General features: G+C 33.0%; 1 protein-coding gene across 7 annotated transcripts in view; it reads left to right on the top strand.

Moving 5' to 3' along the window:
* The window catches only part of SWT1 (SWT1 RNA endoribonuclease homolog), a 91,628-nt gene that overhangs the window by 36,233 nt on the left and 43,350 nt on the right, over window positions 1-12,045 (top strand). For 5 of the 7 annotated variants that reach the window (XM_029230608.1, XM_029230610.1, XM_029230605.1 and 2 more), the window contains 3 exons: window positions 3,747-3,895; window positions 7,592-7,779; window positions 10,452-10,583. In XM_029230608.1, coding sequence (XP_029086441.1) covers window positions 3,747-3,895; window positions 7,592-7,779; window positions 10,452-10,583 — 469 coding nt within the window. The remainder of the gene's footprint in view (window positions 1-3,746; window positions 3,896-7,591; window positions 7,780-10,451; window positions 10,584-12,045) is intronic. The other 2 variants (XR_003794631.1, XR_003794632.1) reach the window with 1 other exon arrangement.

Genomic DNA, 12,045 nt, shown 5'->3' with positions numbered 1-12,045 from the left:
AAGAGAGGGTAGATGATTTGTCCAAAGTGAACAACTAGATTTTTCTTGCTATACCTTTAAAAAGCAAAGTATAACCATTGTTAGGATGTTCAGTTGGTTCTTGACTTTTCTTAAACTTCTAACATGAAGTGATCTATTCTGTTTATTATTATATGTATTAGTTATATCCTGTCTACTTTTAAAAAAATAACTGGGTATATGTGAGCCTTTACATGACCACCTGAGTACAGGAGGTTTTAAGTTAGGCTTTAAGGTACAAGAGCCAGGTAATGAAGAATAAGAAAGATAGTTTTACTATAAAACATGTGAAAATAATTGAACACCCTTGAACACAGATTTTGACACTAAGCTTCCTGGAAACTAAGATAAAACAAAAACATTCTGTGGAGGGGTATGCCAGTTCTCTCTCTCTCCTCAAGTATAAACTCTTTGAAAACATTTTATATCTTTAAAAACTTCCCCAGGGAATTTAAAGTGCCTAGTCAATACCTTATGACTTATATATGGAATAAGTCATAAGGTGTAAGTCAATACCTTATGACTTATATATGAATATCTATTTCTAAAAACTACTGATTTTTTTAAAAAAGACACACTTTCCAGGCATTGATCTTTAACTATGGAAAATATTTATTGGGGTATTATTATATAAGGAATATATATATGGAATGACATACTGGACATGTCTCCGAAGCAGTTTTACAAGATATATAGAGACATTGTCCATATCTTTTACTAGGGGCATAATTTAGTTGGTTCTATCAAAAGAGAAAGTCCATAGGGCTTCCCTGGTGGCGCAGTAGTTGAGAGTCCGCCTGCTGATGCAGGGGACATGGGTTCGTACCCCGGTCCGGGAAGATCCCGCATGCCACGGAGCGGCTGGGCCCGTGATCCGTGGCCGCTGGGCCTGCGTGTCTGGAGCCTGTGCTCCGCAATGGGAGAGGCCACAACAGTGAGAGGCCCGCATACCGAAAAAGAAAAAAAAAAAGTCCATAAATCATCTTGAACAAGATTTTCAAAAATGGGATCTTGAACAAGATTTTCAAAAATGGATTATCTAGTTGCCATCTTCCATTTGTCCGTTTTTCCAGGGCTGGGCACTGTTTTGCTCTTACATACAGCTTAGAGGTAGTAGTCAGCAGCTCTAACTATTTCTTTCTAGTAACAAGAAAACTGAAGAGACAGTGACTGCTCCTTTTGCTAAAAACTCATTTTGAGGATTATTGTGTGCATAATTCATTGATCCTTGATCTGAAAGAATCTGATGCCTAATATTTACTGACTTGTGAAGAACACATAATAGAATTATAAAAATGCCTTCTGCTCTAAAATAATTTTGAATTAGAAAAACTCACAGTTTATGATTTTGTTTATAATCTTTTAATAGTATCCTCAGCTGTTGAATTATACATGTATTTAACTACAGTATACCAAGCATGTATCTTTAGATCAATTTGTAGAAAATTGTGTAGAAGATGAGTAGTAGCTTTTTCTGACTTTGTAGTCCCTATTAACTTTAACCTAAATAATTATTGATCTTATATAAGCATTAAGTTATTTCAACTATATAGATTTTATGTTGTGTCTAGGTACTGAATTGATCATTGTTATTATACTTTTGCCCATAATCTTAGTAAAGAATTCTTGTAAGACAGAAATCAAATGATTAATTCAAGGATATAAGCCTTACCAAACATAGCCTACACTGGAGAAGCACCCTTAAGAGAAGTTGTGCCCAATTTCTTTTTCTGAGGAGATTTACCTACATTCTGTCTTCTGTAGCATCTCTCATCTCTTCTTTTCCTACAGGAATTTAAACTAGTCATTGATTTAAAAAATAACTAGGGGCTTCCCTGGTGGCACAGTGGTTGAGAGTCCGCCTGCCGATGCAGGGGACACGGGTTCGTGCCCCAGTCCGGGAGGATCTCACATGCCGCAGAGCGGCTGGGCCCGTGAGCCATGGCCGCTGAGCCTGCGCGTCCGGAACCTGTGCTCCGCAGCGGGAGGGGCCACAACAGTGAGAGGCCCGCGTACCACAAAAATAAAATAAAATACAATAACTAGAAGTGTTTTGTAAGAAGATAGACTGGTTGTTTGCTTGATAAAAGGGAAGCCAGAAGCTTGGCTATAACCGTCACATTAGATTAGAATTTCTGAATTTGTGTAATTAATTATGAAAATCTATTTTTTATTTTCACTTAACCTTTCAATATTTCACAAGCAAATACTTGTTGTGTAAGTTATACAGAGAAACTATTTTTTTTAACTCACAGTGCCAGTGAAAAACCATGCCAGTGTTTCAGACTATAACAGAATTTCTGAAGCTGTGAGCATTAAAAGAAAACAAAACAAACACATTGTAGCATGGTTATTTTAAATGCCTTCAAAATCTATTATGTAGTATTCTGTCTTAATAATAGAAATAGTTTTTTTTCTGTTCTGAATTTTGGTGACATTAGAAAGTTATTCAACTTCATTGTTCATAACTTTTTGAATCTGAAATTATTGACACCACTTCTCCCAGTTGGTTTGAGAACTTAATGTAGGCGATTTTAGTTCCTTGAGAGAAAATTGTTATATCTTTAAGTTATTACTTGTAGATTAACTCACTTTGCTAATTTATGGGGGAAAAAAATTTTACTAGCGTCTCTTGCCCACAGCTCACTGTTACCCAAATTGCTTACTTTTTGCTGAGGTTATATTGTGTCCAGAGAGAACACATTTTCAATAAATCTAGTATTACCTTTCGTGCAATGAAGTTTGAAGGTAAATCACTACATGATAACTGAGTTGATTATGAAAGGTTCTGCATATAATTTAAGTGCTTACCGCCAAAATGTGACTCTCTGATACCTCAACAGTAATATGTATACAAACAACCTCAGTTTTGAAAATCTGTAGTTTAACTCGTTTGGTGGTTATCTCTTTTCTGAAGAGTTTAATGTTCTTTCATTTTCTTTTACTTTTTTTAAATTGAAGTATAGTTGATTTACAATGTTGTGTTAGTTTCTGGTGTATAGCCGAGTGATTCAGTTTTATATATATATATATATATATATATATATATGCATATTCTTTTTCATATTCTTTTCTATTATGGTTTATTAAAGGGTATTGAATATAGTTCCCTGTGCTATACAGTAGGACCTTGTTCTTTGTCTATTTTATATATAGTATGTTGCACATTTTACTTTTACTTTGAAGTTGACCTTGTTGAGGGACATTCTGGAATCTGAATATAGTCTCGGTATCCAGGACCCACAAGGATAGCAAAATTCTCAATGCTCAAGTCCCTTATATAAAGTGGTATAGTATTTGTGTATAACTGACACACATTCTCCTGTATACTTTAAATCATCTCTAGATTATTTGTAATACCTAATACAATGTAAATGCTATGTAAATAGGTGCCAGTGCACAGCAAATTCAGGTTTCACTTTTTGGAACTTGATGGAACTTTGTTGCCAAATATTTTCGATCCATGGTTGATTGAATCTATAGATGTGGAACTGGTGGATATGGAGGGAAGGCTGTACAGAATACCAGAATGAACCCCAAGAACTTTGTCTAAAACTAAGTCTAATTGTTGCTTTTTACACAAGAGAGATAAATTAGGAGTAGCCTATAGGTGTAAATGCATACGCTTCTTAAATGTCATAATTATTATTATATTGGTTTTCCAAAAACATTTTTGTGTTGTATACTCATTCTTACATATTTTTTCCTTCTTAATTTTCTGTTACCAGCTAACAATGCAGTGGATTTTACAACAGTGAAATTGCTGCTTCAGGATTCTAAAAGTTTGCTACATGCTTTCAGTACAAGGTCAAATTATGATGGTATTCTTCCACAGGCCTTTGCTCAAGTAAACAAACTACTCCAAACATTTATAGAGGTAAGATACCTTTGGAATGCCACTTAGAGTAGCTAATCACATGCGTTCTAAAAATGTATTGGGCAGACAACAGTAGGTAAAAGATTTTAACTTATTCTGACATACTAAAAGTAAATATTAAGTGAATTGAATGGCGAGTAAGCAATCCTTATTACAAGTTATAAAATACATCCTCTTGTGGAAGCAGTGTCACAGCAGTTGTTGGGATTTTATATTATTTCATTTATGAATAGAAGAAAGCTATGCATTGTTGCTGACTACTCATTTTTCAGTGCTCCTGACCAGTGGATCACAACATGCATCAAGATACTTTGGAATTTTTTTAAACATTCAGATGCCAAGGCCCTCTCAAATTTTACTGAATAAAACTTCTGGCAGTGGTACCCAGTAATGTTTTTGTTCTTGTTTCATGTTTTATTTTGAAATAGTTTCAAACTTACAAAAAAATTACAAGAGTAATATAAAGAATTCTCATATATATCCTTTACCCCGATTTCCCGATGTTAATATTTTATCACATTTGGTTTATTGTTTTTTCTGTCTATCTACCTGTCTACTTATCTAACCAAAATATTTTTTCTGAACTGTTTAAGAGTATGTTGCAGATATCATTCTCCTTTACCCCTAAATATTTCCATATATTTATATCCTAGAGAATAAGGGTATGTTATGTAACTAGTATAATTAATCAGAAAATTAATATTGACATAATTATCTAACCTGCAGACCCTATTCAAACTTGCCAATCGACCTACCAATTTTTTAACAAGTCTCCTCATGTGAGTCTTACACAGTCCACCTAGCACTGATGGCCTTTTTGCCCCTTTAAAATAACTATGGGAGTTTTGTCCCTGGTAATACTGTATTTCTACAGTCTTGTAATTTCAAATCTAGAAAATTCTGGATAGCTTATATGCCCAAAATAGCTCAAAAAACTCAGCATCACAATTACTAGGTAAGCTATTAATGGTACTTTCATCTAATATGTATATATCATATTCTTTTTTTCTTTGAGTTATTGACCAGGTTTTTCTCAGTGATTTTTTTCTGGTAACATAGGTGCCACTACTTATGAAGTAATGAAAGGATTAGATGATATTAAACTTAGTCATAGTTGGTGAGGAAAGAACTTACTTGCTTAAGAGAGTATCTTACAGAGTGAAAAAGGATCTTTTTGATAAACTCATAGGAAATATATGATAATTCTTGAGGAAATAATTGATTTAAGGGGTGAATGATCTTTTGGTTTAAGATGACCAAAACATCGGTAGTTATATTTTTCTATGGCAAGTGTGACTTTTAGAACCTTTAGTAGGGAAGAATGGACCTGGAAATGTAGGAGTTGCAGCTTGAGTACTGTACTTGAACTGTGTAGGGGAAAATACATTATCCTTTTCCCTCACAGAACTGAGCCCTGAACCCCATCTTTACTGAAACAGACATGGTGAACAAGATGAGAAGTTCACGATACTCACAGGCTTAGCAGTTTTTGAATTAAAATTATTGAGAATAAAAAAAATTAGGATTGACTGAGATAAAAATGTTAATGAATATCAAGATTCTTTCATCAATTGGAAACCTAGCAATGGGAGTTACTATGAAAATGTGATGTTAAAATTTAGTGTTGTTTATCACATAATGGTATGCCTAAGATATATTATATTGCCTCCTTTTAAAAATATTGAATAATAATAATAATAATAATAAATAATAAATAATAATAATAACTTAGTAAGTTATTTCTTCTCGGATCCTGATTTTCCAGTTGTCACATTGGTAAGCTTCAAGAAGGCAAGTGGCAAAGAATCTAGCATCCTCATTAGTGCATTTCCCTCAACACTCGGCATTAGTCTGATTGCTTGAAACAACCTGTGTTGTTTCCACAGTTAGAGCTCTCAAGTGTTGCTTTATTTTCATGTTTGAAACAATTCATTGTCCCAAGTCAGCCAGGAACATTGTGATTTAGCTTGGGCTCTTAAAATACACTTTCAATAGGGTTTTGTTTTGTAGAATACATTAGATTTGATATATGACCTGAATACTTAGTCATGTGTCACTAACATGAGCAACAACAAGTAGATTACCTCCAGGAATAGGGTATCTAAATATAGTAACTATAAAAAAAAATTCCGCGGTATCTGAATTTACCAAGTGTAGAAAATCTGGAAAAGAGAAATATTCATTATTTGTTTGCTTCTGAGAAACAAAAATGGAAAGTTAAGTAGCATCATTTTCCAGATTTTTGTATAGATGGGGTGGAGAAAAGGATATATATTTTTTTCTTTTATAAGCCTTTTAACCACCATAAAAAAAAAAGACTTGCTCTTCCAGGAGATAGAATAATTAAAATAAGTCTTGTTAATAAACTTTAGGCTTGTGTGCCTCAGACTTCCCATGCTACTAGTTGTGTTTTTACCTTCTGGTTATTTAACCTCTCTGAGCCTTAATCCTTTCTTTTGTAAAAAGAGTATAATAATCTCTGCTTCAGACCTTTCATGACAAATAAATTAATATTTGTAGAGCACTTAGTGCCTAGCACATAGTAAGTGCTATATAAGTGTTTGAAAAAGCAATCCATTTGCATAGTTGTATACACTACTGTTTGACAGCTGAGGAAAAGCACTATGCGGTGAGTAAACACATTTATTTCAGAACAAAATACATCTTTCCATTCATGTGTATTTATTAAGTTCATAATTAATGTAAACAGGCAATTTTCTTCCTGCCTCGAAAGAAATAAAAGGGAAATATTCTCTTTATAGTTGGAGAGAGATTATAACCCCATTCATAGACTACTGAAGGTCAAATTCTGTTCATGCCTCTTAGCATCTGTGTGACCTTGCATGAGTTACTTATCCTTTCTGTGCCTCAGTTATAAAATATAGATAATCACAGATGTAATTGTGATGGTTAACTTTCTATCTATATATAAAGTTCTAAGAAAATTATAAGTAAAGTTCTTAGAAAATTCTTGTACATGAGAAATGCTAAATAAATATTAACTGTTACAGTTTTGGAAATTTCCTTTCTTTTTAATTTGATAAACATGAAACTAATAAACCATGAATAATCCATGAAGCTAACCTTTGAAATCATACTTTTATCAACAAAGGAAACCTAGAGATTTTATTTAAGTTCACAAAGAAGTTATAGTAGTGCCAAGTCAAAAAACCCAAGTTAAAATCATAGTTAAAACTTTTTTCCATTCTATCAGATATATTTTTCACCTAAGTTAATATTTTCCCCCAAGGTGATTTTTTTTAAAAATCACTTGAACCAGTAGTATCACTCTTTTACCCTGCTTAAAAATATGCTCAGATCTATTCTTAAATACTTTTAATTGGTCATGCTATTTACTGTACCATCTCCTTCCGTCAACTACCAAACTTCTTAAAAGAGCAGTCTATAACAGTTGTTCCCATTTCTTTGCTCACTTATTTCTTCATCCCTTACAAGTAGAATTCTACTTCTATACTCTGTAATAAATAGATTGGAAATATTGTTTGATATAAATGGAAAAGGAAATTTTTTTTTAGCTCTGATGCTATTCTGGGAATATTCTATACATAATCAAGGACAAAGAATAATCAGCACTTCCCAGAAAGCTAGAACATTTGTAAGCAACAATTAGCATTCTTTTTCTCTCACTTACTAGTGAAGGATTAGCTGCATATTATGTAATTCTTATTTCCCCAGGTCAAGGCAAAACTTAAGCAAAATTCTTCAAAAAATACAGCGGGTAAAAGGCAAGAAGATAATTCTTTGATGAAATCTAATAACCAAGAAATCACCATTTCCTCAGGTTCTCATCTTCCCCAACCCAACAGGCATCAAGAGATCTGGTCTATCCTAGAGAATGTTTGGATTACAATATATCAAAACAGGTACTAAATTTCCAAGAATTTTTGAGTTTTAGGGTTTTCCATCATTACTCTTATTCATTAAATAGTGTTTGGTTTGTGAGTTTAACAATATAATTTGTACTAGATTATCTTAAGGGGGCCTTTTGTCAAATTTGTACCCTTAGAAACAGTGATACTTAACTAGGGGTGCGCATCACAATTATCTGGAGAGTTTAAAAAATATATATGCCTAGGTTCTAAGAAGTGCTGATTCAGTAGGACTTAAGTGAAGCTGAACTAGTGCTTCTCTCCAGGTGATTCAGATGTGAAACCTTGATGAGAATCATTGCCTATATATGTCAAAACCAATGAATAGTCACCAAGATTAGCTAAACGAATTAGCAGGATACAAAGCCTTAATCAGATTTAAAATAATGTAAAGAAAACATCAGTCTGGATAAGGGAAAATTCATGTAAAATTTTTTTAAAAGAAAGATAAATACTTTTACTTAAAACGGAGAAATACTTTTATTTCATACACATGAAGTATTATGGTCTTGGTAAAATGAAAAGATAGAGACCATTTGTGAGTAGTCTTTAAATAGGCTGCTGCTAGAGTAACTTAAAAAATTATTGAAAACAACTGGTTTTAAAGTAGGCCGACGCTCCCTTCCATACTTTTCCCCAAGCCTATAGTCTTTATATAATTAATATGTTAATCTTACTACGTGCTTTGTGGTATGATTTTGTCTCGAGGGCCCAGTTTGTTGTTTTGGATTAAGATCATTTATCTGTTCTAGTTGTCTACAAGAGCAGCAAAGTAATATTAGCACTCCACTTAAAACATCTATTCTCAATCAGTCATAGATTTGGGACCCATTTTTAGTCCTTGACAACAATTAAAAATCTTTTTCAGACAAATATATAGTCTGTTATCCTAAAGAAATAACGATATCTGACAAGTGAGGTAAAGAAAACATTTAAAATTTTGTATTTTCATATAAAGCAAAGGTTTTGTTTGTTTTGTCCAGTCTTAATGTATTTTTAATGTTGTGGCTTATCAGATATTTTTGTTAGCAGAAAGTTGTATATGCCAGAAATGATCACTTTAAAAATAAAGTAGTTTAAAACAATATCTAAGATATTTTAATGTTCCTTTCATTTAGAAAACATTTGAGTACTTTATGTACCTTAGAACTGACCTATAATATACATACATTTGTGTTGGATGTTACAGAGTTCTTGGTGATTTCTGGATAATAGACTTACATTATAGTACTTCAGTAAGTGGAAAATGCTTATATTATTTTATCGGTATATAGTTTTTAAAGCCTACTTTATTGTTTCCCATGCCTGGTTGTGTACCAGAGTCACTGTAGAACTTCTCGACATATTCATGTTTGAGCCTTTCACATAGAGATGCTCATGTGAAGATCTGGTAGGCCCTATGCACAGTTTTTATAAAATAAAAAAAATAATTTTTATAAAACTATTATTAGAGCACCTATGCACAACCTTAAAGAGGTTGGGGTTAGCAGATGTAAGCTTTTATATGTAGAATGGATAAACAACAGAGTCCTGTGATATAGCAGAGATCTATATTCAATATCCTATGATAAGCCATAATGGAAAAGAATATAAAAAAGAATGTACATATATGTATAACTGAATCACTGCTGTACAGCAGAAATTAACACAACATTGTAAATCAACTATACTTCAATAACAAATATTGAAAAATAAAATAACAGAAATCTATTCACTCAGTTCTGGAGGCTAGAAAGTCTGAAATCCAGGTGTCTGCAGAGTTGGTTCTTTTAGGAGGTTCTGAGGGAGAATCTATTCCATGACTGTCTCCTAGCTTCTAGTAGCTGCCAGCAGTATTTGTGGATATATCATCCCACTCTCTGCCTTTGTCTTCACATAGGGTAGTGCCCACCCTAATCCAGAATGACCTCATTTTAACTTAACTAATTACAAAGATCCTATTTTAAATAAGGCCACATTCTGAAGTTGTGGGTGAACATGAATTTTGGGGGGACACTGTTCAGCCCATACAGTATATGTTTTGATTTTTTATATGGTTGTTATTATTTGAGTACGTTTTGTATACCTTAATTTTTCTGTTTCATAGATGGCATAAGCATCATTTTAATAGTTGTTTGGTCTTTCATCAGGTGGCTAATTTACTATTTATTAACACTTTTTTTTAATTGTTGAACACTTAGGTGATTACTAATTGTTACCCAGTTATGAATAATTATTAATATGTGATAGATTTCTAAAATTGGAATTACCAGAGTAAAGTGTATGAACACTTATAACATCCAGTTTCAGCAAACTCTAAATCTGATGTCTGATTTTTTTTCTTCATCCTTATGTACAGGAGTACTGTCAGTACTTACGTACTGACTTGAATATAAATTGATATTATTACTTTCCTTCCATCTCTTATGGTCTCTTAGAGTGAAACATTATTCACATAGCTTTTACAGTATTACTTTAGATTAGACCTGTATAGTTGTTGATCCATATCTTTTGCATGAATGGTAGCCTGGACATTCACAAGTTAGTCTTTTATTTCTAATTTAAATAGATTAGCATTATGAGAGAGGAGTTTTAAATATTACCTAATTTTATACACTAGAAATCGAAATACTTGAATTACACTAAATATGCATGTGTACCTACGAGCATTTTTTTCTCTGTTTTAGCATGGATGTGTTTCAAAGATTGGGCTCAAATTCAGCTCTGATGTCTTCAAAAATAGCATCATTTGAAGAAGCATTTGTATATCTTCAAAAGTTAATGGAAGCTGTTAAGGTTATTCTTGAAGGAATTCAGAGGTAAATACTAACTAATTTTAAAGTTTATTACTTTCATCTTTCTTTTAGGTTTATCAGCTTTTTCAGAGTTGCTGGGAGTCTTCCAGCAAGTTTTATAAACTAATGGCTTTTAGATTTAACTTCTTTCCCTCCCTTGCAAAGAATCCCTGTTTCTAATTTGGACCACACGAATGTTTCCACTTTTTTCCTTTCTAGGAAAAAATAGACCAGATTATAAGCTTCATAAGGAACTTTATTTTCTTTATTGCATAACTATAGCTACAAGAACAGTGCCTGACACATAATGGGCACTCAGTAATTACTTGCTGAATGAAAAATATGTGTTAAGGTAATTATCACTGCCCTTTAAAAACAAATATATGTTAATGTTTGTAAACATGATTGATTTCATCCAATCCAGTCTCACAGTACCACAAACTGAAAAAGTTTGAGAAGCAACCTAGTTTTATGATGCTTTGAGACTTAATACATACGTGATTATTTTAAATATTTGTGACGTATATAGAAAACATAGTTCCAGAAAGGTATAGAATGGACCACACCACCTGTGTAGTGTGAAGTCAGATGTTTTCTTTTGTGGCACTGAAGAAGAACACTAAACTTAATCTTGCAATTTTTTTCTTTATATACCAAAGTTGCTTGACCTGAATTGGCATGCAGCTTGCTGACAGAAGAATACTGTTCTTTATAAATTAAAAAAACAAAATCAAAACTGATTTGATTTTAGCATGTCCATGTTTTAAAAACTTGGATTTTTGAAACAATAGCAGCTTTTGGTTTTGTTTTCATTTCTCTTTACGGGTTTTTGGAAACTTCATCTCGTTGTTAATGCACAAAGCATTTGTACCTCTTTTTGGATCACTTGGTTAATATGATTCTTAGAATAAAATATTACCAAAGCTTTTTGCCACTCTTAAGTTACTAATGAATTGAAGATGTAACAGATCCCAAGACAAGTTAAGTATCATCTCTAAGTGCATGTAGTCTCTTTTTTTATTTAAGGCAATATTAAACAAGAGTAGCTCTATGAAGAAGAAATATTCAGTTCTGATGTTAGCTATGTAAAAGCTGTTGTGCATGCTGCATTGCATAAAAGCCATGCTTGACACATTACCTTTTCTACAGAAAGTAGGGATATTAGTCTGAATTCAGTTACTCAACACATGTTTATTGAGCACTGCCTGTGCTTGGCATCATGCTGGCTCTGGGGAATCAAAGATAAGTGAGATGCAAACTCTGACACCAATGAGCTTGTAGAAATAGTGCAGTCACATTGAAACAGATAATTGCAATAAAGAGTTATTGATATTTTAATAGGATTACAGGCAGTGGAGCCAGGGAGAGTCTGGGAAAAGATGAGACTGGATCGAGGTTGGAGGGGAATGACTTATAGGCTGCATAAAGCAGTTTCCACTTTATCCTGTAGGCTAGTATTTCACACATCCAGAGCCGTCAATTATGT

This window comes from Monodon monoceros, unplaced genomic scaffold, assembly GCF_005190385.1.
Source record: "Monodon monoceros isolate NGI ecotype Baffin Bay Population unplaced genomic scaffold, NGI_Narwhal_1 Super_Scaffold_18, whole genome shotgun sequence".
NCBI classification, from domain to species: Eukaryota; Metazoa; Chordata; class Mammalia; order Artiodactyla; family Monodontidae; genus Monodon; species Monodon monoceros.
Note: the sequence above shows the minus strand (reverse complement) of the source record. Positions and strands in the feature narration are given on the sequence as shown.